Genomic DNA, 27,566 nt, shown 5'->3' on the forward strand with positions numbered 1-27,566 from the left:
AAATTCATAACAATCACAAAGAAGAGTATAAACTTTAATCTTTCACCCCGGCTGGAAATGCTGAAGAAAGCTGCATAGAGTTTTATTTAGGGATCTACTCTCCAAGGTACTGTGCTTCTATTTTCTTACACCCAAATAATCTAATGCACCAAGAAAAATAGATTTCACCCCATCTAAAACTAGATTTACAAGCATTTCAGCAGCCGCAACGAAGGAATGAAAACACGGTGCTTGGCTGGCTTCATCTAAGTTTATTGATTTAATTTTTCTTTATTTAGATGCTGCCCATCTCACCCAAACTCTTTTCTCGCTCACCATCTTTTTCTCCAAATTTTGCCCGGCGAGGTGAGGCTGATTATTCCTGCAGCCCTGTGGGTCGAAGTCCCACTTGCCTCAGGTTCTCATCCCCCTCCAAGTTGAGGATAATGAAGCCTGTCCTAAAGATGATCCCTGATGCTCCTCCCAAAGCAGAACCTGACAGAAGAATAGAATAGAATGCAGAATAGAGTAGAAGGATAGAGAGAGATAGAATAGAATAGAGTAGAGAATAGAGTAGAGAATAGAAGAATAGAGAGAGAATAGATTTACACTATAGAGAGAATGGAATTTGAATGGAATGGAATAATGGAACGAAGAATTAGAACCGAGTAGAGTAGAAGAATAAAGACAGACTATACTAGACTAGAATGGACTAGAGAATAGAATAAAGAATAGAGAGAGAATAGAATAGATTAGAGAGAATGGAATTAGAATGGAACAGAATAGAATAATGAAATGAAGAATTAGAGTAGAGTAGAAGAATAGAGACAGACTAACTAGAACGGACTAGAGAATAGAATAGAGTAAAGAATAGAAGAATGGAGATAATAGACTAGAGAGAGAATGGAATTAGAACAGAATAATGGAACGAAGAATTAGACTAGACTAGATTAAATTAGAATAGAATAAGGTAATGAAGAATTAGAATAGAGTAGAAGAATAAGGACAGACTACATTAGACTAGAATGGACTAGAGAATAGAATAAAGAATAGGGAGAGAATAGACTAAATTAGAGAGAGAATGGAATTAGAATGGAGCAGAATAGAATAATGAAATGAAGAATTAGAGTAGAGTAGAAGAATAGAGACAGACTAACTAGACTAGAACGGACTAGAGAATAGAATAGAGTAAAGAATAGAAGAATAGAGATAATAGACTAGAGAGAGAATGGAATTAGAACAGAATAATGGAACGAAGAATTAGACTAGACTAGATTAAATTAGAATAGAATAAGGTAATGAAGAATTAGAATAGAGTAGAAGAATAAGGACAGACTACATTAGACTAGAATGGACTAGAGAATAGAATAAAGAATAGGGAGAGAATAGACTAAATTAGAGAGAGAATGGAATTAGAATGGAGCAGAATAGAATAATGAAATGAAGAATTAGAGTAGAGTAGAAGAATAGAGACAGACTAACTAGACTAGAACGGACTAGAGAATAGAATAGAGTAAAGAATAGAAGAATGGAGATAATAGACTAGAGAGAGAATGGAATTAGAACAGAATAATGGAACGAAGAATTAGACTAGACTAGATTAAATTAGAATAGAATAATGGAAGGAAGAATTAGAATAGAATAAGAAACAAAATAAAGGAATAGGAAAGAAATAGAAATTTAAATAAAGAACTGAATAGGGAATGGCATAGCATAGCATGAGCTGGAGGGGACCTTGGAGGTCTTCTAGTCCAACCCCATATACACTCTTTCAGACAGGGGTCCCTTAAGGTCTCTTCCGTCCCTGTTCTTCTCTTTATCCATCCTGGCCTTCCTCGAGATGGGCTGGGTGGGAGCTCCTTTCTCTGGTCCTCCCCCGTCCCCTTACCCATCCCCACCCAGGGAAGGTGAGCAGCTGACAAACACCCCCCCCCAATCCTCCGCGACCATGATAAACACCGCCTGCCTATGCAGGACGCTTCCGGGTTCCCCCGTATTTTGCTTCCGGGGCGGAGGGTCACTTCCGGCGACGGAGGCGGCTGCCGCCCTGCTCTCGTAGTCCGGGACGGGGGGCGGGGCGGGGTGGAGGGGGAGAGCCCGAGTCGCTCCGGCTTCGCCAGCACCATGAGCGGTGAGTGGGGCTGCCGGTGGGTGGCGGGTTTTTTTTTTGGGGGGGGGGGTTCCCGCTCTCTGGCTGGTACCGAGGATGGGGGGCATGGAGGAGGAGGAGGAGGAGGAGGAAGAGAGGAGGGGGCGCTCTGCACATGCCCAGGGGCTCCCTCGCCCCTTAATTAATTAAGACACCCCCGCTTAATCTTCCATCCCTTCTGTGCTCGAGGCTGTCAAAAGCTCCGCTGGTGCTTGAAACCCCTCCAAAGCTCCCCCGGCACTTGGCGTATGCTCAGAGGCATCCTTGTCCCCCAACTTCCCTTTTCGCTTGTTGTTTTGCTCGCTCTTTGGCTAGCCTTTGCGGGAACGTGGCAGGGCGCTCTGCACTCTCTCAGAGGCACTTTTTTCCTTGCTTGTAAACAGCAGCAGAGTTGGAAGGGATCTTGGAGGTCATCTAGTCCAACCCGCTGCTCTCTCCTGCACTAGGGATTCGAACCGCCGAGCTGTCGACCTTTCTGATCGACCAGCTCAATGTCTTAGCCACTGAGCTATTCCTGTTGGGGAGGGGGATGGCAGGAAGCGCTCTGTACCTGCTCAGAGGCTCTCTTGCCAAATTTTTTGTAAGGGTTTAACCAGCCTCGGGCACTCTGTACGTGTTCATAGGCATTCTGGTTGTTTTCTTAGGTAATTGAGATTCTGGGCACTCTTTGCCTGCTCAGAGGCATTCTCTGCCAAGTTTTTTGGAAGGGGTTAAGGAGGTTTTGGGCACTCTTGTCGCCAGGGTCTCTGCCCATGTTATTATGGAGTGGATGTGGCCCTGGGCACTCTGTGCCTGCTCAGAGGCGTTCTTCCAGTCTGCTTAAGGAGTTGAGTTTCTGGGCACTCTGTACCTGCTCAGAGGCTTTGCCAGTTTTCTTAACGGCTTGAAGAGACTCCGAGCTCTCTGTCAATATACTTCGGTTTCTCTTCTAATGGTATAAATCTTTTACCAATTTTCTTAAGAGGCTGATGTGACTCTGGGCACTCTGCACCCACTCAGAGACTCTCTGCCACTTTTCTTAAGAGGTTAATGAAGCTTTAAGCACTCTGCATTTGCTCAGAGTCTGCCAGTTTTCTTAAGGAGTTGACATGGTTATGGCCACTCTTGACCTGTTCAGGGGCATCTTCCTATTTTTCTTTCGAAGGTGAGTTTTCAAAAGGCAACACGCCTTTCTTGGTTCTCCCCCCCCCCCTTGAAGACATTTAGCTTCTCCTCCAAGAATCTTCTTCAGTTGCGTTCAATTAGTTCAGTTCTTCAGAACTGAAGAAGCTCCTTGGAGAAGAAGAGAAACATCTTCAAGGAGAAAAAAACCCCCAAGAAAGTCCAGTTGCCTTTCGAAAAAGCACTTATGGGAAATCAGCCATGACCTGGCTGATTGAGAATCTCCATAGATATCCTCCTATTTCTCTTACTTCTTCGAGGTGTAAACCCTCCTGCGTCTTTCCAAGGGCTGTGATTGTTTTGCTGCGGTTCTGAAAGTGGAAATGAAATGTAAAAATGGTTGAAATGGATAAATTGCCCTGGGAATTGAAGAACAAAGACGAATCAGAATATTATAAGATCTGGGATAAAATCTATCGATGGTTGGAACAAAAAAATGGAAGACCCAAAATAAGCAATGACTAAGATTTATAGAACGGAGAGTAGAATTATGTATGAAATCATAACAGTGAAAATGTATAAGACAGGAACAAAAGCAACATGGATGGAAATAGGATATCCTTATATTTGTAAATGCTGAATAGACCAATTGTAAATAAGCATGGTGGTTATAATACTTAACTTTATATTCTAGTATGTATGGCAAAGACACTGTTTCCAATGTTTTAACGTGTGTTTAATAAAAAACTTTTTAAAATAATAAAAAGAAAGAAAGTGAAAATGAAAGGTTAAGTCTTCTGTTAAACTTCAACTTGCTGTCTGAACTGGCCTTGAAACAGTTTTTCAGAGATAAATGATGTGATGCTGGCGTGTTGGCTGCAAATTTCCTTTTTTATGCTGGAGATGAAGTGGAGGTCAGGATGTGTAGTTACTTGGCATTAGAACTGCTCAAGCAGATTTTATTTTTAATGGAACCATAAAGCGTGCACTCAGGCAGGAAATTCAGATTCATTTATTTGCACAATCACAAACGCATTCAGTTGCTTCTGATAGCTTCACATTTCACTACAGTTACTTTAAATATGTAAGGATGCGGTGGCTTAGTGGCTAAGACGCTGAGCTTGCCGATCAGAAAGGTCGGCAGTTCGAATCCCTAGCGCGGCGTAATGGAGTGAGCTCCCGTTACTTGTCCCAGCTTCTGCCAACCTAGCAGTTCAAAAGCACGTTAAGAAATGCAAGTAGAAAAATAGGAGCCACCTTTGGTGGGAAGGGAACAGCATTCTGTGTGCCTTCGGCATTGAGTCATAGCGGCCACATGACCACGGAGACGTCTTCGGACAGCGCTGGCTCTTGGGCTTTGAAACGGGGATGAGCACCGCCCCCTAGAGTCGGGAACAACTAGCACATATGTTCAAGGGGAACCTTTGCCTTTATCTTACTTTAAATATTTGTTTACCTCTAGAGGAAATCGACTGGAAAGGATCAACAGCATTTAAAAAAAATATTTTTTAAATTAATTTTCTATTTATTACATTTCTTAATGCTTAATAAACACTGTGTTGTCTGCGTATTTAAATTGCTTGACAATATAAACTCCCTTCTTACTTTTCACCCGTTTTTCCCAACCATTGGGTAAAATAAGCTCCATGTTTGATAATATTCTGAGTCTTCTTTCTGTTTGATTTTGAATGTAAGTCTATCCATTTGTGCACAATCTAATATCTTCTTAATTATCTCTTCATCTTGTGGTATTTTTTTTTCACTTTTCCCATATTGTGCAAAAATAATCCTCGCTGCTGTTAAGGCCTGCGTGCACTCAGGCAGAAAATACAGATTCATTTATTTGCACGCTCACAAACACATTCAGTCACTTTTGATAGCTTCACTTTTCACTACAGTTACTTTAAACCTTTGTTTACCTCTTGAGGGAACAACCCCATTTTTGTGTGCCTGTTGTTGTATTTGAGTAACTTTGTTTCTTACGCTGACTTGATATTTTTACATTGCTGTGCTTAGTAAGCAAACTTGCTTGTAGGAGAACATGGATACTATCGTTTCAAATATCCTTTAACTCCCTCTGTAAATGGACTGCTGTAGCTAAATCCCATCTGTTACTTTAGGAAAATATCTGGATCCCAGTAGAATTAAAAAAAAAAAAGCTTGCCTTTTGAAAGAAAAACTTAGGTTTGCAAGCATGCTGTTATTACATTACAGTTTAAATGACTTTCCTCCTAGCTTCCATTTAGAATATATCAGAATATCACTGTGGTATCCATAACACCAACTGAGAAGCAGTGGCTTAGAAGATGCTCTTAATTAAACACTTCATGCGTTTAATCCTCCCCCCTTCTGTTATATTGAAAATTAACATCTGTTGGCAAACAGCCTTAATTCCTTACTTCCTTTTTACCACATATCAAGAAGAGAATCTCGGGGGAACCGAGGGATTTTTGACAATGGAGATATATCCCTAATATAATTTTGCAAGTCATGTACTCTGGAGCAGCAATTCTTCATCTAAACACAACAATTTGATACCTGTACTTTGTGTAGAGTCACCTAATGCACTCTAGCTGAATTGTTGATGTGTTGAGGCTTGTTGAGGAATAAAATGGGCAGCAGCTGAGTAAGGATGAAAAGTAGTAGACAGAAATTTGATATCAGAAATGACTGCCCTTTCTTTCCTTCCCCCCCTACCTCCCTGCTTCCTTGAAACCTTTAGGGAATAATTGGTGATTTATATAGAAATCAGCTCGGGCCAGGAGTCCAAAGTTGGAATGCGTAGTTCTCAGGAATCGTACGAGTGTGACAGAATGCAAAATGAGCAACTTAGCTAACGGACGCTGGGGAACGGAATGGATGTTTCTGATTATTCAGCCATTATTAACAATCTCCATAAAGGCTGATTAGGTTTTTGCTTCGCAATCTTTCTTGTTCTACTTGAAACCCCCATAGATTAATTCTGAGACACTTCAACATGTAGAAGTTGCTATACATTTTGCCTGTGTGTATATATATTTTGCAGCTCCCATAGACCAGTGGTCACCCACTGGTGGTCCGCAGGAAAATTATTTGCATTTTTTTATATTGCACTAAATCAGGGGTCCTCCAACTACGCCCCCCCCTCCCCGGCCCGGATACGTGCAATTAACATTTGAGTTGCTACAGAGTTCAGTTTTGAAGACTACCTGTCGTTGACCTTCGGGAATAGCATCCCACAGACAAGCTGTGCCATGTAGGGTTTTAAAGGCGATGATTTTAGTATAACTTAACCAAGGCTGCTCTTTGCTGAATAAGAATTGAGAAAAGAACACGTGAGATTTTGGGGAGAGAACTCCTGCATGTGGTCACTCAGATCTCATGGAATATGCTGCCTTGCGTAGTTTTACCAATTAAAAAAAAACTAGGGACGAAAAGTGATATTGAATGTAGTATCTGTTATGAAGGGATGCGGTGGTTCAGTGTTCCCCCTAGAGTCAGGAACAACTAGCACACATGTCCAGGGGAAACTTTACCTTTATTAACATGCAGTATCCTTTAAAATGTTTTGGATTTTAGACAGCTGGTATTTTCTTCCGGGATAATATGAACTGTTAAGGTTTTATTTCACACTTGGAATGCTGCATTCTGTTTTGGTTGCCACGATGTAGAAAAGATGTGTAGACTCTAGAAAGAGTGCAGAGAAGAGCAACAAAGAGGATTAGGGGACTGGAGGCTAAAACATATGAAGAATGGTTGCAGGAACTGGGTATGTCTAGTTTAATAGAAAGAAGGACTTGGGGAGATATGATAACAGTCTTCCAATATCTCAGGGGTTGCCACAAAGAAGAGGGAGTCAAGCTATTCTCCAAAGCACCCGAGGGTAGGACAAGAAGCAATGGGTGGAAACTAATCAAGGAGAGAAGCAACTTAGAACTGAGGAGAAATTTCCTGACAATGAGAACAATTAATCAGCGGAACAGCTTGCCTCCAGAAGTTGTGAATGCCCCAACACTGGAAGTCTTTAAGAAGATGTTGGATAACCATTTGTTTGAAGTGGTGTAGGGTTTCCTGCTTAAGCAGGGGGTTGGACTAGAAGACCTCCAAGGTCCCTTCCAACTCTGCTATTGTATTGTATTATTCAAGACTATTCATGTTTCATTTTGCTTCTTGATAATCCTTTCGCCTCTGCTCCAAGATGGGCACCCAAGCCTGTTATTAGAAGTGGATTATGGGGCTAGAAATCTGCATTTCTCAATAAATGGCAAATGCACAACATTTCTTTCTGCAATATATCAAGTGTGCCAACTAACCTTCTCACTTTTGCTTACTCTGGTTGTGTTATGGCGCTCTCTCTCTCTCTCTCTCTCTCTCTCTCTCTCTCTCTGTCTCTCCCTCCATCCCTGCGTGTCTTGTGTGTGTGTGTTTGTAGAGATTGTTCAATTAGCTTCCAAGGAACTGGGATTGTTTAGGATAGGGATAATCAACCTTAAACATTCAAACAGCCACAAAGATCCTAACGGGAAACATCCCCCCGACCCCCGGTTCAATTCTGAAGCCGACCGGAAGTCCAGTTCCCCCACCATAGAGTCTCCTCCCAGCACGGCGTCCTTTTCCCACTGCTGACCAGAAGTCTGGTTTCCCCCACCATAGAGTCTCCTCCTAGCACTGCATCCTTTTTTCTCTATCTGTCCTAACCAAAAGCCCTATCAATTGTGGAGCTGATCGGCGACAGGGAGCCACAGCAGAGGGATGAAAAAGCCACATGCGGCTCCATAGCCACAGGTTGCTAACCCCTGGTTTAGGAGAAAAGGAAAAAAAAACCAGTTTTGCCAAGTCGTGTTTCATTCATTCTCCCCTCGCTGGAAATGGGAAGAATATTTAAGATATCATAACACGTGTGTGTTCTTGAATTTTAGGGCTGCAGAACAGTGTTGACCGAAGACAGTTTTTACTTGAGCGCTTACTGGATGCGGTTAAACAGGTGAGAAATGGAAAGTTCACCTGTTTGAAATTACGATGATATGGGGGGGGGGGGGAAGTGTCTTCTGTCCAATTCTCGCACTTAAAAAATTTGCAGCATTTCCAGCTTTTCCTTTCTTTTTTTAAAAAAAATAATTGTTTATTTATGATTTCAATGAGGGCGTTTTGGTTATTTTCTTTTTTATTTTTATTATTATTATTATACAATTGTATCACAGCGGCCAGTTGTTTCGCCGGATTTGGCATTGGTTACTAGTCGGGCCCCACCCAGGGGCCTAGGACGTCGTAACGTATTTTCGTAATATGTGTGCAGATCCAAGCAGTGCGGCTTTTTGCATTTGACTGATGGTGATTTTGTCAATTTTTAACTGTTTCAAATGTAATTCCAGTGCTTTTGGAATAGCACCCAGTGTGCCAATTACCACTGGAATTACCACTGCTGGTTTGTGCCATAGTCGTTGAATTTCGATTTTTAAGTCCTGGTATTTTGCGATTTTTTCATGTTCCTTCTCGGTGACCCTGCTATCACCTGGTATTGCGATGTCTATGATTGTGACCTTATTTTTCTCAAGCAGTGTGATGTCTGGTGTATTATGCGCCAGTATTATTATTATTACTATTATTATTTAATATACATTTATATCATCTTTGCTACAATTCTACATCTTTTAAATATCCATTATGTTTCTTTTATCTATACATATATGCCTTATGCATCTGTGTGTGTGTGTGTGTATTCTATTTCCCTGAAAATAAGTCCTCCCCTGAAAATAAGCCCTCCCCCAAAAATATTGCAACACAGCAGCAGCCATGAGGTGACCAAAATTTTGAATTTTACTGTTACTATCTTCCTTCCGTCGTGCAAACTGCCCAGCCACATGACCCCCCCACAGCCACGCCCATAAAGCCACACCCACAGAACCAGTAGTAAAAAAAATTGAATTCCACCACTGGGTGGGGGGCACTGAGGATCAGTTTGTAGCACCAAGGGGGTGGGTGGGCTGAAAAAGTTTGGGAACCACTGGTATACACAGACAGACAGACAGACACACACACACACATGCACACACACTAACACACAAGCACACATTTTTACATATCTTCTATATTAATTCCATACAATACATCTTTTTTATACATTTGATCATATTTCATACTATTTTTATATGCAATATATTTTTTCCTCTTGCTAATTCTGCGGTTTTGTATTTGTATCACGCTTTTCTTTCCTTGTTTTGTTTTGTTTTTAATAATAATAATTCTGGTGCTTAAAATTGCACGTGTGCAAACTGTTAAGTACATGAAAGTTAATCCCAGCCTCTTCGTTGTTAACGCACACACATTGCCTTACAGTGCCAGATCCGATTTGGGGGAAGGAAAGAGATCGCTTCTGATTCAGACAGCAGGTAAGTTGGAAATAGCATGAATTTATTTTTATTTTTGAATGAGAAGTTCCATCTGCAGGCGTTTGACGATGGGCATGAACTTCCAAGTGAGATTGAGAGCCTCCGCAATGGAGGAGGATCACCTGTGCTTTTCAGTGCCTTATCTTGTATTCCTCAACCAAATCTGTCCATGATTATTGTTGGTTGGGGACGTGATTTCTTCCCTGTTCTGGCAGAAACTTGTTCTGACCGAGGCTTCCCGAGAGCATTTTATCCCGACAAAAACCCCTTTTTTATTCATTGACTGTGAATTCTGCTCATTCACATCCAGCAAAGTCTTTCAAGGGAGGATTTACAGTCACAGACCTTCTCTGGCTTGGAGTGCTGCCAGACCATATCTGCAAAACTTGGCAAGGAGCCTCGGAGAGTCACCAACCATTTAAGCGGATTATTATGGGAATCCCTTGAAAGGTATTATACAGCAGGGAATTTATCTTACGTGTGCAGAGAGAGAGAGAGAGAAAAGGGATTATATCTCTGCACCTCCTTGCAAATTCTTATGGGGGCTCAGGGTGGAATTGGTTTAAATGAAGTCGATTTAAATCACGATTGAAATCACTAATAAAAAGGCTTAATTTAAATCAATTCGGAAATCGTTATTTTTAAAGAGCAACTATCCTCTCTGTCCCATAGCGGATCCTCCTCTGTCCCGCTGTTGACTCACCGACAATCCCAATATTGCAGAATAGACAGCCTCACGCTACCTAACTTAAGCTCTGTTTCATGCGGAATAACCTAAAATATGAATGTAAACTTAAATAGAAAACTATCACTAGGCAGATTTTTACTCCAAAAGCAGTTTATTAAAATTTTTGATACAAAAAAAAAAAATCCAAATTAAATTAAAAAAAACAAACAGATTTCATTTACTGTATTTTTCGGAGTATAAGACGCACCTTTTTCCCTCAAAAAAGAGGCTGAAAATCTGGGTGCATCTTATACACTGAATACAGCATTTTTTGCCTCCTGAAGCCCCATCCCTTCACCAAAATGACCATGCATAGCGTTTAGGAGGCTTCTAAAGAGCTCCTGGGGGCTGGGGAGGGCAGAAATGAGCGAAAAATGAGTCTTTTTTGCTCAATTTTGCCTTCCCCGCACTCTACAAGCCTCCTAAAGGCTATTCATGCCCTTATTTTGAAAATAAAAACGGGCCGTTTTTGGGAGATCTGCAGAGTGTAAAAACCTTTTTTTAAAAAATTTGCCTCTTCAAAATCTTGGTGCGTCTTATACTCCGAAAAATGCGGTGCTTATTTTTTTTTAAAATCGATTTTTATCCACCCTGGCAGGGGCTCTGGACCCCCCAATTTCCACTGAGCTTTGAGGAAGTTGATGTAAGAAGTTTTCACACCCTGCAGTTTCTCTTCTCTGTTTTTGGGGTTAGGGACCTAACGCTTACCAATAATTTTTAGGGGATTCCTGTTGTTATGGTGTGGTTGCATCCCATCTGTTTCTCCAGAAAAGCAACTGTGCTTTGAAGTTTTGTTTCTCTTCTTCTTCTGTTTCCTTTCACATCAGGACTATTATAAAATGAAGCTGCAGGGGCGAGGCGGTTTATGCCTTCCCGTGCATATTCAGTGTTTAGAAAACTTTTAAGCCCTTGATAAGAAATCTATACACAGAATTAGGAAGGGAAGTTTTCCCCCCCCAAAGTTTTTATTTTTATTTTGTTTTAATACAGTTTTACGCATATTATAGAAACAAAGTGTTGACTGGATCTTCCCTGTTACGTCCTCTCATTTACATGATCCATTTTAGATCACACCTTGGTTTCCACTTTCAGCCAAAGTATTTCCTTCCATTGTTTTCCATTTTTTATATACTCAATTGCCCCCTCAAAAATTGCACCAAATTATCGTTTCAAAGTTCTCTATTGGTCTATTTTACTATAAACAATATATATCCTCTAGTTACGTTTTGATGGAATTCACAGTGGTGTAAATAAAAGAGGCTTTTAAGGAAACCTAAGTCAGAACACCAATGCAAAGAGGAAACATGCCAGCAGTTTGGGGAGAGGCGTCATGCTGACCATGCCCACCAAGTTGCCCCCCTCCCCACCAAGGTCAACCACAGCCCTGATGCGGCTCCCAATGAAATTGAGTTTGATACCCCTGCCTTAGGACATATTGAAAAAGTACTTTTCCCATCTCCTCTCTCCCAACGTGAAAACCATGGAAGGAGGATTCTCTTAATCCTGCCTACGATGCCCGTTTGATTTTGTGCCTCCCGTGGGATGTTTTCCCACCCTAAGCTTGAACCCCTGCGCCACCTTGGCATCGGCAGGCGCCGGTTCACCCTTCTTGCCTTTGCAAATTAGCTCTTGGTCTCCGCTTTCTTCCATTTTGCACAGCGTTTCCCATTCAATCTGTTTTCCAGAGTTACGTGCCTCTGTGCGCAGTTCGAATCCGTCCTTCAGCATGGTCTAAAGAGGACCCGGGGTTTAGCGTTAACCGCCGCCGCCATCAAACAAGTCACCGGTTTCTCCACTAAAACGGAAATGGGTAAATGCAGCCTTTTAAGCATGCTTGCCTCTTCCTTAACAATGCTTCGGCAGTCTTTCTTCCGTGCTTGAATTGTGGGAGTTGAAGTCCGGATGTGATTTCTGGGAATTCTGGGAGTTGAAGTCCACACATCATAGAGTAGCTGGCTAGGAAATTCTTCCAACACATCTTAAAACCTCCAAAGGTTGAGAAACACTGTCCTAATGCGATTGGCTGTGGGCCCTTTTAAATTTTACTGCTATTATATGAGATCAACTCCGCATTGGTGACAGGAAGGGCATCTGGCCATTAATCACTCAACTCCATTCAGTTGCCCAGACTCCACTCTACCAGGGATTATGGAATCATTAAAAGATGATGGATTATGATTTTTAACTTTTTTTTTTTAACGGTTTGAGATTTATAACAGTGGCAGTGGATAAGTATTGGGACACGGTAGCACAATGGCTAAGATGCTGAGCTTGTCAATCAGAAAGGTCGGCAGTTCGGCGGTTCGAATCCCTAGCGCCTCGTAACTGGGTGAGCTCCCGTTCCTCATCCTGGCTTCTGCCAACCTTGCAATTCGAAAGGACGTAAAAAATGCAAGTAGAAAAATAGGGACCACCTTTGGTGGGAAGGTATTGTGGCCCAACAGGAGACGTTGGAGCTGCCACTAGACTCCGACAGCTAGGGGCCCTCTGAGTCGGCTCTGGAGAATGTGGAGGACCCTGGACAGGGTTCCGACTCCGAGCAGGGTGCAGAGAGGCTGGTTGGCCACCAGGAGGCACCTGAGCCTTGGACCAGTGGGGAGGAGACAAGGGAGAGTGATCCGGACGCCAGTAGTGAGTTGTTCCTGGATGCACGCCATCGAAGAGCTAATAGGCATAAGGAACAGTTGCGCAGTTACAGGAGGTAATTGCACTCAGCTGGTGGTCATTAGGCTCCTCTCCAGACTATAAAAAGACTACTTGTGCACACGCCCCTCTTTGCAGAAGTCAACGCATTGACTAAAAGTTGGAGGACTTTTGTAACTACCTTGGCAGGCTGGATTGCTGCCAAGGTTTGTCTGAGTTGCTGCCAAGGTCCTTATCTGTTTGTTATGCTTGGCTTTTAGCCACCGAGGTTTTAGTTACTTGCTATTAAAGTACATTCCAGTTAAGTTTGTCTCGGCATTCGTTACAGAACGGAGGAGGGGGTCAGAACAGAAGGTAACAGTGTTCTGTGCACCTTTGGCAGCCACATGACCACAGAGATGTCTTCGGACAGCGCTGGCTCTCTTTGGCTTTGAAACGGAGATGAGTCGGGAACGACTAGCACATATGTGCGAGGGGAACCTTTACCTATAAGTATTGGGAACATAGAAATTGATTGATTGAGGGTTCTGTGGTCTCCATCCATTCTTCGCTGCCCAGAGTTGTGATATTGAGATGGGTAGCCAAAACATCAAGCGTACTTACGAATCTACATTTTTCCTCCCCAGAATCCATATTCTGGTATTATGTGAAAGAAGTTCTTAATAAACATGAACTGCAACGTTTCTATTCTCTGAGGAATATCACTACGGATACGGGGCGAGGCCGGGCTTGGCTACGCTGTGCTCTCAATGAACATTCTCTAGAAAGATATTTGCACATGCTGCTCGCAGATAAAAACCATCTTAGGTAAGTTTTCTAAATGCTCTTCTTCACGGGGGGAAGGTTTTGAAAGGGAGTGGAGTTGGTGGGGCGCAGGAGGAGGCGGAGCTTGGTTGTTTTCTGGCAGACATTTCATTACCCAAATAGGTAACATCATCAGTGTTAGAAGGGAGTGGAGTTGGGGAGGAGGCAGGAGGAGGCAGAGGAGGTGGAGCTTGGTTGTTTTCTGGCAGATGTTTCATTACCAAACTAGATGACAGCAATACTACTACTACTACTACTACTACTACTACTACTACTACTACTAATAATAATAATAATAAATGGACATCATACATCTTAAGAAGGTACTTGGTTGATACCTAGGATGCTGGTAGCAACCCGTATCAACCATTAGCACCAGTCAGTGATATTTGTAATGCATTTTGAACGTTCAATTGACTGAGTTTCATGTTTAATGGAGAAAGTAAATAATAATAATAATAATTATTATTATTAATAGTTGAAAAGAAAAAAGTATGGTTCATTGACATTGCAATACCTGGAGATGCACGAATTGAAGATAAACAGCAAGAAAAAAAATCACAAAGTACCGGGACTTGCAAATTGAAGTTGAGCGACTGTGGAAAAAGAAATCGTGTGTTGTCCCGATTGTAATTGGAGCCCTTGGAGCAATACCTAAAGGGCTACCTCGCTATTTGGAGAGTCTAAATTTATCAGACTTGAACATTCTGATTCTACAAAAAACCTCCCTACTTGGAACAGCTTATATCCTCCGACGTTACCTTAACAGTTCCTAGGTCCTTGGTTAGGACTCAAGCTGTTGAGCTACCAACCAGCCCCAAAGGCTGTGAATCTCACCAAAGATTAACAAAGATTAACATAATAATAATAATAATAATAATAATAATAATAATAATAATAATAATAATAATAATAATATTTTGGAATAGCACCCAGTGTGCCAATTACCACTGGAATTACCACTGCTGGTTTGTGCCATAGTCGTTGAATTTCGATTTTTAAATCGCAAGATACCAGGACTTAAAAATCGAAATTCAACGACTATGGCACAAACCAGCAGTGGTAATTCCAGTGGTAATTGGCACACTGGGTGCTATTCCAAAAGCACTGGAATTACATTTGAAAGAGTTAAAAATTGACAAAATCACCATCAGTCAAATGCAAAAAGCCGCACTGCTTGGATCTGCACGCATATTACGAAAATACGTTACGACGTCCTAGGCCCCTGGGTGGGGCCCGACTAGTAACCAATGCCAAATCCGGCGAAACAACTGGCCGCTGTGATACAATTGTATAATAATAATAATAATAATAATAATAATAATAATAATAATAATAATAATAATGACAACTGGAAAAACATACTTGATTCAGAAAGATCCAACTAAAGGAACAACACCTGAAAACTATAGACCAATAACATGCTTACCAACAACCTTCAAATTACTCACAGGCATTATTGCAGATAACATGATGGATTATTTGGAAACAAACAACATATTGCCAGTAGAGCAAAAAGGCAACAAAAGAAGGAGCAGGGGCACAAAAGATCAGCTTCTAATTGATAAAATGATATTAGAAAATTGTAAGAACAGAAAAACGAACTTGAATATGGTCTGGATTGATTACAAAAAGGCATTTGACTCACTGCCACATAGTTGGATCATAAAATGCTTAGAAACAACTGGCATTAGCAAAAATATTACATCCTTTACTGAAAAGGCAATGAAACAATGGAGAACTGAGTTGGCAGTAGGGAATGAGAGCTACGGAATGGTCAATATCAAGCGAGGAATTTTCCAGGGTGATTCACTTTCACCTCTTCTCTTCATCATCGCAATGATCCCACTATCAGTAATCTTAAAAAAAATGAAATTAGGCTACCAAACAGCCAAAAAAGCTGAAAAAATTTCGCATTTACTATATATGGATGATTTGAAACTCTATGGAAAGTCAGAAATAGAAATCCAATCATTGACAAATACAGTCCGAGTATTCAGCACCGATATTTCAATGCAGTTTGGCATGGAAAAATGCGCCACTGTATCCATAAAAAGGGGCAAAATCACTGCATCTGAGGGAATTGAAATGCCCAATGGCCAACTAATTAAATGCAAAGAAAATGAAGCCTACAAATACTTAGGCATTCTGCAGTTGGATAACATCAAGCATGGAGAAGTAAAAACTATTGTCAGGCGAGAGTACACCAACAGAGTTAGGAAAATTTTGAAATCTAAATTGAATGGTGGAAATACAATCAAGGCCATAAATACCTGGGCAATACCAGTTATAAGATACACAGCTGGCATAGTTAACTGGACACAAGCTGATTTGGACCTTTTGGACCGAAAAACCAGGAAACTAATGACAATGCACTACAGTTTACATCCACGTGGTGATACTGATAGACTATATCTGCCCCGAAAATCAGGTGGCAGAGGATTATTACAAGTGAAGCAAACAGTTGAAGAAGAAAAACATGCACTGGCTGATTATTTAAAAGACACTCAAGAACATCTATTAATCGAAGTAAAGAACAAAAATCTACTGAAGGCCCAACAGACAAAACAAGAATACAGAAAAGATGTGATAAAATCAAGAATGGAGAGTTGGCAGAACAAAGCACTGCATGGTCAATTTCTGGAAAAAATAAAAGATAAAGTGGACAGTGAACAAACTTGGTTATGGTTAAAAACAGGTACATTAAAGAAAGAAACAGAGTCACTAATCCTGGCTGCGCAAGAACAAGCTATCCGCACAAATGCCATTAAGGCCAAAATCGAAAAATCCTCTGATGATGCCAAATGCAGACTTTGCAAAGAAGCTGATGAAACTGTTGATCACATACTCAGCTGCTGTAAAAAAATCACGCAGACTGATTATAAATTGCGGCACAATTCAGTAGCACAAATGATCCATTGGAATTTGTGCAAAAATTATCATATCAAAACAGCAAAAAACTGGTGGGAACATCAGCCTGAAAAAGTCACCGAAAATCAGATGGTCAAGATCTTGTGGGATTTCCGTATACAAACCGACAAAATACTGGCGCATAATACACCAGACATCACACTGGTTGAGAAAAATAAGGTCACAATCATAGACATCGCAATACCAGGTGATAGCAGGGTCGCCGAGAAGGAACATGAAAAAATCGCAAGATACCAGGACTTAAAAATCGAAATTCAACGACTATGGCACAAACCAGCAGTGGTAATTCCAGTGGTAATTGGCACACTGGGTGCTATTCCAAAAGCACTGGAATTACATTTGAAACAGGTAAAAATTGACAAAATCACCATCAGTCAAATGCAAAAAGCCGCACTGCTTGGATCTGCACGCATATTACGAAAATACGTTACGACGTCCTAGGCCCCTGGGTGGGGCCCGACTAGTAACCAATGCCAAATCCGGCGAAACAACTGGCCACTGTGATACAATTGTGTAATAATAATAATAATAATAATAAATGGACACCATACATCTTAAGAAGGTACGTGATTGATACCTAGGACGCTGGCAGCAACCCGTATCAACCATTACCACCAGTCAATGGTATTTGTGATGCATTTTTGAATGTTCAGTTGACTGAGTTTCATGTTTAATGAATAAAACAGATAGTCGTTTGTCTGAAATTGTACTGGATCTCCTGCCATGAGCAAAGATTCAGACTAGAAATCCTCCCAAGCTCCTACTACAGATAGTCCTTGACTTATGACAATTGAGCCCAAAATTTCCACTGCTAAGCAAGACAGTTGTTACTACTTTTCTTTTTAACCCTGCCTTTTGTCTTCAGTGTCTTCTATGAAGACTGGTCCTTCTTGATGGATGAGGAACGATCCAGTATGATTCCCACCATGGCAGCTGGTAAGCGTGGCCCAATGTCCTAGGCAGCTTTAAAAGCTTCTGGGTTTGTTCGTTGTCCAGCTATGATTTAAGCAAATCATTTAAGCTGTTACTTTATTTTATATATTTACTAGCTGATAACCCAGCATTATCTGGGTATTTATATATCCCAACCCTGTATTAGACAGGAATGGCGATGTCAGGTGGCAATGTAAGCATGGAATGGGCTGTCCTCCCTCCTTCCAGGAACGTCGCCGCAATTCCTGAAGTGGCGATGGCAAGAGCAACTTCTCCCTGAGCCCTGATTTCGGCGACGATTAAATTAGTTAAAAGTGGTTTCCCTCTGCCCCCTGAAGCGTAATTTCTAATGTTAGATTTTCCTCTTTACCAGAGGGAGCCCCCTTGTAGAATACTGTGAAGCCGTTACCATGCCAACTCCACTGTGCTGCACAGTAGAAGCCATTTTAAGATAGTACAGTAGAAGCTATTTTAAGGCACAACAGGCTGTATCTTAACAGAACACATGTCCCGATGGGTGTTAGGGGTGTCTTATCGCTACAGTATTTGTTTCCAGAGACTAAGTCATCTGTTTGCCAAATTTGGTTGAAATTGTTGTAGGCGTTCCAGAGTTATGCTGGAATATACACACATACATACGTACATACATACATACAGACAGAGCGATAGAAGAAGACGATAGAAGAAGATAGAAGAAATATACATACATACATACATACATACATACATACATACATACATACATACATACATACATACATTGCATTTGTGCTGATAAAAAGTATGTTCCCTCTCATATTTGGGCATACCAGGGGTTGTGACACAATATATACATATATACAGGATAGATAGATAGATAGATAGATAGATAGATAGATAGATAGATAGATAGATAGATGATAGATAGATAGATAGATAGATGGTTCCACCACAAAAGCGCGTAGGACAAAATCGCGCTCGACAAAAGCGCGCTGTGACGTCATCACAGCGCGACGAAAAAGATCGAAAAAATGTAAAAATAAAGCTAAAACCTTCCCCTAACCCCCCCAAACCTAACCCTAAACCTAACCCTAACCCTAACTCTTAACCTAACCCTAAACCTAACCCTAAACCTAACCGTTAAAGTAACGAAAAACGTAACGCTAACCCTTATCCTAACCCTAACGCTAACGCTAACGCTCTAAAGCTAACCCTAACCCTTACCCTTACCCTAACCCTAACCCTAACCCTAACCCTTACCTTTATGTGAATCGGCTTGCTTTAATTTAATTTTTATTAATTTTTATTTGAATTTTTCGATCTTTTTCGTCGCGCTGTGATGACGTCAAAGGCGCGATTTTGTCGATCGCGCTTTTGTCGTCCGCGCTTTTGACGGGTCACGAGATAGATAGATAGATAGATAGATAGATAGATAGATGATAGATAGATACTATAGATACTGTAGCTAGCTAGCTAGCTAGCTAGATAGCTAGCTAGCTAGCTAGCTAGATAGATAGATAGATAGATAGATGATAGATAGATAGATAGATAGATAGATAGATAGATAGATAGATAGATAGATAGATACTGTTGATAGATAAATAGATAGATATAGGTAGATACTGTTGATAGATAGATACTGTAGATAGATAGATACTGTAATAGATAGATAGATAGATAGATAGATAGATAGATAGATAGATAGATAGATAGATAGATAGATACTGTAAGATAGATATAGATACGGTAGATAGATAGATCGATAGATGATAGATAGACATAGATAGATGATAGATAGATAGATAGATAGATAATAGATAGATAGATACTGTAGATAGATAGAGAGAGAGAGAGAGAGGTAGATACTGTTAGATAGATACCTTAGATAGATAGATACTATAGATAGATAGATAGATAGATAGATAGATAGATAGATAGATAGATAGAGAGAGAGAGAGAGAGATAAGTAGATACTGTAAGTTAGATATAGATAGATAGATAATTGTAGATAGATAGATGATAGATAGATAGATAGATAGATAGATAGATAGATAGATAGATACTGTAAGATAGATATAGATACGGTAGATAGATAGATCGATAGATGATAGATAGACAGATAGATGATAGATAGATAGATAATAGATAGATAGATACTGTAGATAGAGAGAGAGAGAGAGAGAGGTAGATACTGTAAGATACTGTAGATAGATAGATAGAGAGAGAGAGAGAGAGAGAGAGATAGGTAGATACTGTAAGATAGATATAGATATAGATAGATAGATAATTGTAGATAGATAGATAGATAGATAGATAGATAGATAGATAGATAGATAGATAGATAGATAGATAGATAGATAGATAGATAGATAGATAGATACTGTAAGATAGATATAGATACGGTAGATAGATCGATAGATGATAGATAGACAGATAGATAGATGATAGATAGATAGATAGATAGATAGATAATAGATAGATAGATACTGTAGACAGAGAGTGAGAGAGGTAGATACTGTAAGATAGATACTGTAGATAGATAGATACTGTAGATAGATAGATAGATAGAGAGAGAGAGAGAGAGAGAGAGAGAGAGGTAGATACTGTAAGATAGATAGATATAGATATAGATAGATAGATAATTGTAGATAGATAGATAGATAGATAGATAGATGATAGATAGATAGATAGATAGATAGATAGATAGATAGATAGATAGATAAATAGATAGCTATTGATTGATGATTCTTGTATGGAATAGTCCCATTCAAGTCCATTTAGGCTGACCTAAAATATTGTTTTTTTTTCCTTGTTTCTGCTTTATCCGAAGGGCTGAACTCTATTCTTTTTGCAATCAACATCGATAATAAGGATTTAAATGGACCAAGCAAATGCCCCCCCTCCGTCTCTGACCTTCTCAAGGAATCGACCCAGAACGTGACGTCGTTGCTGAAGGAATCCACCCAAGGCGTCAGCACCCTCTTCCGGGAGATCACGTCTTCATCCCCTGTTTCCATGCTCATCAAATCCGATCAAGATGCTGACCTGCTACCTATTTTATCGAAGAGCGTCAGCGGTGGTATGTGCTCTTCACTTAAGGACCGGTGGCTTAGTGACTGTTTAAAGTTAGAATGACCCCCTCCCCTCCCCAAAGTCACTTATGACCAGGTTCCGAAATTCTGACTGCTGCACAGGCCACCCCCCCCCCCTGCCATCCCACAATTGCATTATCAACATTTGGCAACCAGCTAATGTTGATGGCTCCTTGCAGGGTTCTGCAGTGATGTGATCGTAATTTACAATGTATTTTGCCAGTTTCTTGTTTCACTTAATGACCATGATGCTTGCTTCATGATTGCCACAAAAAAAGTAATAAATTGAGGTCAGGTCACGTTTACATACAGGGGTGGGATTGAAATTTTTTAGCAACCAGTTCTCTGCCCAGGTGCTGGGTGGGCATGGCCATGGTGGGGGGGCGTGGCCTATGCAGCCTGCACAGCTTGTGTGTGTGTGTGTATGTGTGTGTTTGCACTCTTCCCCAGGCTCTGGAGGCTTTTCTCGAGCCTTGGGGAGGATGAAAATGCCTTCCCTGGGCTCCGGAGGCTGGAAACTGGCTAGTTTCCGGACATCCGGAACTTATTTATTTATTTATTTATCTATTTGTACGATTTATAGGCCGCCCAATCCTGGATGACTCCGGGCAGCTTACAACAAAGGAAAAAAGAAATAATAAAAATGAAAATAAAAACAAGTTAAAATCAACGCACACACATTCGTTGTGATCGGGGCTGGACCTCAACAATGAGGTCAACAGCCCCAGGCCTGCCGGAATAGCCAGGTTTTAACAGTTTTTCTGAAGGCCATGAGAGTGGGTAAGGTCCAGATTTCTGGGGGTAGCTCCGTGGCATGACAAAACCGCGCTCGACTAAAGCGCGCCCGATTAAACCGCGTCGCTGACGTCATCAACAGGCGCTTTCAAGCGCTTTAAATAGCGCTTTGAAAGCAAACCTAAGGGTTAGGTTTAGGGTTAGCTTTAGGGTTAGGTTTAGAGTTAGGTTAAGGGTTAGGTTTAGGGTTAGGTTAAGGGTTAGGATTAGGATTAGGTTTAGGGTTAGGTTAAGGGTTAGGGTTAGGGTTAGGTTAAGGGTTAGGTTTAGGTTTAGGATTAGGGTTAGGTTAAGGGTTAGGTTTAGGGTTAGGTTTAGGATTAGGTTTAGGGGGGTTAGGTTTAGGTTTAGGGGTTAATTTAGCGTTTACAGCGTGCTTCTGTCTCCGCGCTGTTGTCGCCCTGTGATGACGTCAGCTACGCGGTTTCGTCGAGCGCGCTTTAGTCGAACGCGGTTTTGTGGTGGAACCGGGTAGCTCATTCCAAAGTATCGGAGCAGCCACAGAGAAGGCTCTCCTCGGGAACTTCCGGAACTTCCGGTAGGCCCGTTTTTAGCCCTCCCAAAGCCCCTGCGTGGGCTCTGCACTTACCTGGCATCCAAAACAGGCCCTATGGAATCTCCTGGAAGGGGCGGGGTGGGGTTAGCGGGTGCCAGCCACTCCTTTCAAATACCGGTTTGGTGAACCAGATGTAAAATTAGCATCCGATTCTCCCGAACTGGTCTGAACCAGCTGAATCCCATCCTATTTACATATACATATAGATATTGAGAATTATCCTAAAAATACGAGTTCCAGGTGTAGTTATAAAAAGAAGAAACAGACATTGCAATCTCCGGAACTTTAAATATATATCGCTCACTTCTGTTTTGTTGGCCACTGCTAATATCATCAGAGTGTAAAAACCATTAAAGAGATATCTGCCTTTATACACTATTAATCAATTTGGCCATTGCACCCATGTTAGGCTGATCCACCTGCCTCCTACCTGTAATTAGCTTTGCTGTTTTTACATCAGGCATGTTAATCGATGCTCCTATTCCCTTCTCTCCTATTGAGCACAGCTTGAGCTGCTTATCCCCAGGGAATAATGCTGAGCTGTCTAATGTTGCTTTAATAGCATTCTCTGTCTACACACACATAATGGGATTCAAATAATTTAACAACTGGTTCTCTGCCCTAATGATTTCTTCCAACAACCAGTTCACAAAACTGCTCAGAAAGTTAACAACTGGTTCTCCCGAAGTGGTGCGAACTGGCTGAATCCCACCACTGATACACATACACACATATACACAACGTATACATACATATACACATATATACATACATATGCAAATAAATATCACACACACACACACACACACACACACACAAATAAAATTCAGAGATTGGGATCCATGGTATTGGACCTGGGTACTTGAGAGACCGCCTGCTGCCAATTACCTCCACTAGACCGATTAGATCCCACAGATTAGGCCTCCTCCGAATTCCATCCGCCGGCCAGTGTCGACTGGCGACTACTCGGAGGAGAGCCTTTTCTGTGGCTGCTCCGACCCTCTGGAACGAACTCCCCGTGGAGATTTGAACCCTCACCACCCTCCAGGCCTTCCGCAAAGCCCTTAAAACCTGGCTGTTCCGACAGGCCTGGGGCTAAAGAGCTGTTGCCCCCGTCTCGAATTGGTATGACTGCTGTGTGTTTTTAATTATGCATTGTTTTGTGTTGTTTTTTTATTTTTTTGTTTGTATCCCCCTTCCCTGGTTGAGTTGTGAGCCGCCCTGAGTCCCCTTCGGGGGAAAAGGGCAGCATATAAATAAAATCAACATTCAACATTCAACATCCAGCCAGTTTTCATAGGTTGAAGGAGAGAATGCAGCTTTAATATCCTGCTTCTACGAATTGGCTAGACCAAGATTTTTCTGACACAAAGATAGTTTATTGCCCTGTGATTAAAGCATTCAACCACAAGTTAACCCCTTGAACTCAATTTGGACACCCCACAAAACCTGATTTCAACGTGGCTTAAAACGAGAGTTCGAAAACAGTAGAGCAGTCTTTTTACCCTGCAGGCTCTTTGACTCGAGGCTGGGGTATCCAACCTCGGCAGCTTTTTAAGACCCCGTGAACTTCGGCTCCCAGGATTCAATTCTCAGCATGGCTGGCTGGGGAATTCTGGGAGTTGAAGTCCACAGGTCTTAAAAGTTGCCAAGGTTGGTAAAATTTACACAAGCCCTAAATTTGAGAGAGAACTTTTATAAGATGTTTTATAGATGGCATTTAGATCCTAAAAAGCTGGCCTGTATGTATCCGAATTTACAACCTAAATGCTGGAGATGTGATTGTCTCGATGCTACATACTATCATATATGGTGGACTTGTAAAAAGGTTAAAGCATTTTGGATAAAAATATGGTGGATTATGCAAAATGTTCTTAAAAAAAGGATAAAGTTTACCCCTCAGTTATTCTTGTTAGGTATAATTACTGATTGTATAGTTATAGAGACTAACTTGATTCTGCATTTAATAACGGCAGCAAGACTGTTGGTGGCGCAATACTGGAAGAAGGAAGATTTGCCTACTATTCAAGAATGGACATTAAAAATAACAAACCTTGCAGAGATGGCTAAAATATCAGCATATCTCAAAGACCACTCAAATGAGAGATATAAACTGGAGTAGAGAAGTTGGATTGACTATACTCAAAATAAATATGGGACTAAGAATTTCCAGATAGCTTATGACTGAAGAAACAAGGAATGACATAATCTGTTTAGAGCTAGCCTAGCAAAGAGGAGTTAAAGCTCAAATGAAAGACGATACTAAAAAATTTTTTAAAGTTTATCTTAGAATATCTTTGTTAAAGATTTATACCCTGTATTGGTTCTGGGAAGTCGGGGGGGGGGGAAGGTTGGGGGGGTGGGATTTGGGTGGGGAGCAATAGCAATAGCAGTTAGACTTATATACCGCTTCATAGGGCTTTCAGCCCTCTCTAAGCGGTTTACAGAGTCAGCATATCGCCCCCACGGTCTGGGTCCTCATTTCACCCACCTCGGAAGGATGGAAGGCTGAGTCAACCTTGAGCTGGTGAGATTAGAACCGCTGAACTGCAGATAACAGTCAGCTGAAGTGGCCTCCACCTACTGCACCCTAACCACTGCGCCACCTCGGGAGGGTAGGGGGAGGGAGGTAAATATTTGAAAAAGTTTTGTTTTCAAAATTTTCAGTTTAAAAATAAAAAGTTGCCAAGCTTGGACCCCTCCGAGTTAAAGTCTTTCCTTTGTGGGGGCCACCCTTCCCTCCCTTCAGATTTAAAATGCCGGAAAGACCGCACGAAGAAAAAGAAGAAAATCACAAAAATCATTTTGTTCGACGACGAAGAGGGCCAACTTTCGGGGACCCCCTACCGGGGGACAGCAGCAGGAGAAGACTCCGAAGACGGCTTCGACAGACTTCCAGCCTCGGCGGCTTCTTCGTTAACTGAACAGACGGATCTTCTTCTGCCTGGCAACCAGGATGGGACATCGCTGAAGCATCATTCTGAGTACCTGAATGGTGACTGCAGTTACCTGAAACTGGATGTCAAAAGCATAGATGATGAAGAGGCCGAAGAAAACGAGGAGAATCGGGCCAGAACATTGAGGCATCACAGCGGGATAGAAGACACACAGGTGCTCACAAAGTGAGTCTGGGCCAAATACAGGTAGTCCTCGCTTAACAACCGAATTTACGATGAACAGCCTCACCCCCACCCACAAAAAAGGAGCAAAAGCACTTAGTAAAGGCAATGTTGCTTTCCAGCCCTCTCTAAGCAGTTTACAGAGTCAGCCTCTTGTCCCCCAACAGTTTGGGTCCTCATTTTACCGACCTCGCAAGGACGGAAGGCTGAGTCAACCTTGAGCCTGGTGAGGTTTGAAGTGGCACGCAGAGCCCTCTCTGTGGGCAAGCGTGCCATCCGCCAGCTGCTTTCCGGCGTGCAAGTGCACCAGCCATCTGGTCTTTGCAGGCACTGGAGCACCGGACAATGGCCTGATATTGGGCTGAAAAATGCCCCCCCAAAACAGGCCATTTTTGGGGGTGCTTTCAGGCCATTTCTGAGCTGTTTTGGATCATTTTTCAGGCTGTTTTGGGCTGTGTTTGGCCCGTTTTAAGGGTGTTTTTTGGGACATTTTCAGGCCAGAAGCAGCTCGAAAGCAGCCTGAAAACTGCCCCCAAAACAGCCTGAAAATGTCCTGAAAAACAGCCAAAAAAAATGGCCAAAACCAGCCAAAAAACAGGCATGCGCACACCAGCCAGATGGTCTTTGGGTTTCCAGCGCTCCAGCGCACACATGTGCATATACATGCATGCCCGTTCTGGTTCAGGCACTTGGTCCCAAAAAGGTTCTCCCTCCCTGTTATGTGATATACAATAGCAGAGTTGGAAGGGACCTTGGAGGTCTTCTAGTCCAACCCCCTGCATAGGCAGGAAACCTGTTTCAGACAAATGGCTATCCTACATCTTCTTAAAGGCTTCCAGTGTTGGGGCATTCACAACTTCTGGAGGCAAGTTGTTCCACTGATTAATTGTTCTCAATGTCAGGAAATTTCTCTTTAGTTCTAAGTTGCTTCTTTCTAATAGCAATAGCAATACTTATATACCGCTTCATAGGGCTTTCAGCCCTCTCTAAGAGGTTTACAGAGTCAGCATATTGCCCCCAACAACAATCCGGGTCCTCATTTTACCCACCTCGGAAGGATGGAAGGCTGAGTCAACCTTGAGCCTGGTGGGATTTGAACAGCCGAACTGCTGAACTGCAGTCAGCAAGTAGCCTGCAGTGCTGCATTTAACCACTGCGCCACCTTGGCTCTTTCAATCCTTGATCCTTGATTAGTTTCCAACCATTGCTTCTTAACCTGCCCTCAGGTGCCTTGGAGAATAGCTTGACTCCCTCTTCTTTGTGGCAGCCCCTGAGATATTGGAAGACTGCTATCATGTCTCCCGTAGTCCTTCTTTTCATTAAACTAGACATACCCAGTTCCTGCAACCGTTCTTCGTATGTTTTAGTCTCCAGTCCCCTAATCCTCTTGGTTGCTCTTCTCTGCACTCTTTCTAGAGTCTCCACATCTTTTCTACATCATGGCGACCAAAACTGGATGCCGTATTCCAAGTGTGGCCTTAGCAAAGCATTATAAAGTGGTATTAACCCTTCACGGGATCTTGATTCTATCCCTCTGTTGATGCAGCCTAGAACTGTGTTGGTCTTTTTGGCAGCTGCTGCACACGGCTGGCTCCTATTTAAATGGTTGTCCACTAGGACTCCAAGATCCTTCTCACAGTTACTACTATTGAGTATCATGTATTTTGTCATCTACGTGAGAAATCCAAGAAGCTGCCTCCTTTTTCTCCCTCCCAGGTTTTGCCTTAGAAATCTGACAACCACTTTGTAGAATTTGTTAAATGTTGTTAACTAACTTGACCGGCTTTTGAACTTAACATTTCATAGAAAGGCCACTATTGTGGATTGACCAGCAGTGACCAACCTTGGCCACTTTTAAGACTTGCGGACTTCAACTCCCAGAATTCCCCAGCCAGCCAAGCTGGCTGGGGAATTCTGGGAATTGAAGTCCACAAGTCTTAAAAGTGGCCAAGGTTGGACACCCGTCTGTGTTAGACTGGAAGCCTTTAAGAAGATGTAGGATAGCCATTTGTCTGAAACAGGTTTCCTGCCTAGGCAGGGGGTTGGACTAGAAGACCTCCAAGGTCCCTTCCAACTTCGGTCTGTGTCCTTTTCCACCACTTACTATTTTTGGGGGTTTGTCTTAATTAACTAGACCTGCTGAAGGTGTGACGACCCATTCGCTGGTTTGCACGGGAGCACCTCTACAAATGCTGAACGATGACACGGATGAACTATTCCCAGTTAGCGCTGTGGGATCTTTCTCCCAGACTGGTAAGTAGGTTTGATAGCACTAAATCCCTGTTGTGGCCCGCCAGCGGTCAGTGGAGCTGGCAGCAAATTCGGACAGTGAGGAGGGTTGGGGAGGAACCTGGGCCAGTCCTGGAGTCTGGAGAAGGCTCGGATGAGGG

General features: G+C 42.0%; 1 protein-coding gene across 1 annotated transcript in view; it reads left to right on the forward strand.

Moving 5' to 3' along the window:
• Positions 1–2,030: 2,030 nt before the first annotated feature.
• The window catches only part of SNX29 (sorting nexin 29), a 179,834-nt gene continuing 154,298 nt past the window's right edge, over positions 2,031–27,566 (forward strand). Inside the window, exons 1-9 of the mRNA XM_087728460.1 lie at positions 2,031–2,110; positions 8,128–8,192; positions 9,545–9,597; positions 12,010–12,134; positions 13,594–13,774; positions 17,568–17,638; positions 20,445–20,693; positions 24,807–25,179; positions 27,311–27,429. Coding sequence (XP_087584586.1) covers positions 2,104–2,110; positions 8,128–8,192; positions 9,545–9,597; positions 12,010–12,134; positions 13,594–13,774; positions 17,568–17,638; positions 20,445–20,693; positions 24,807–25,179; positions 27,311–27,429 — 1,243 coding nt within the window. The 5' untranslated portion in view covers positions 2,031–2,103. The remainder of the gene's footprint in view (positions 2,111–8,127; positions 8,193–9,544; positions 9,598–12,009; positions 12,135–13,593; positions 13,775–17,567; positions 17,639–20,444; positions 20,694–24,806; positions 25,180–27,310; positions 27,430–27,566) is intronic.

The sequence above is a fragment of the Thamnophis sirtalis genome, unplaced genomic scaffold (genome assembly GCF_051295495.1).
Source record: "Thamnophis sirtalis isolate CommonGarterSnake01/CBP01778 unplaced genomic scaffold, rThaSir2_p1.2 scaffold_14, whole genome shotgun sequence".
Lineage (NCBI taxonomy): Eukaryota > Metazoa > Chordata > Lepidosauria > Squamata > Natricidae > Thamnophis > Thamnophis sirtalis.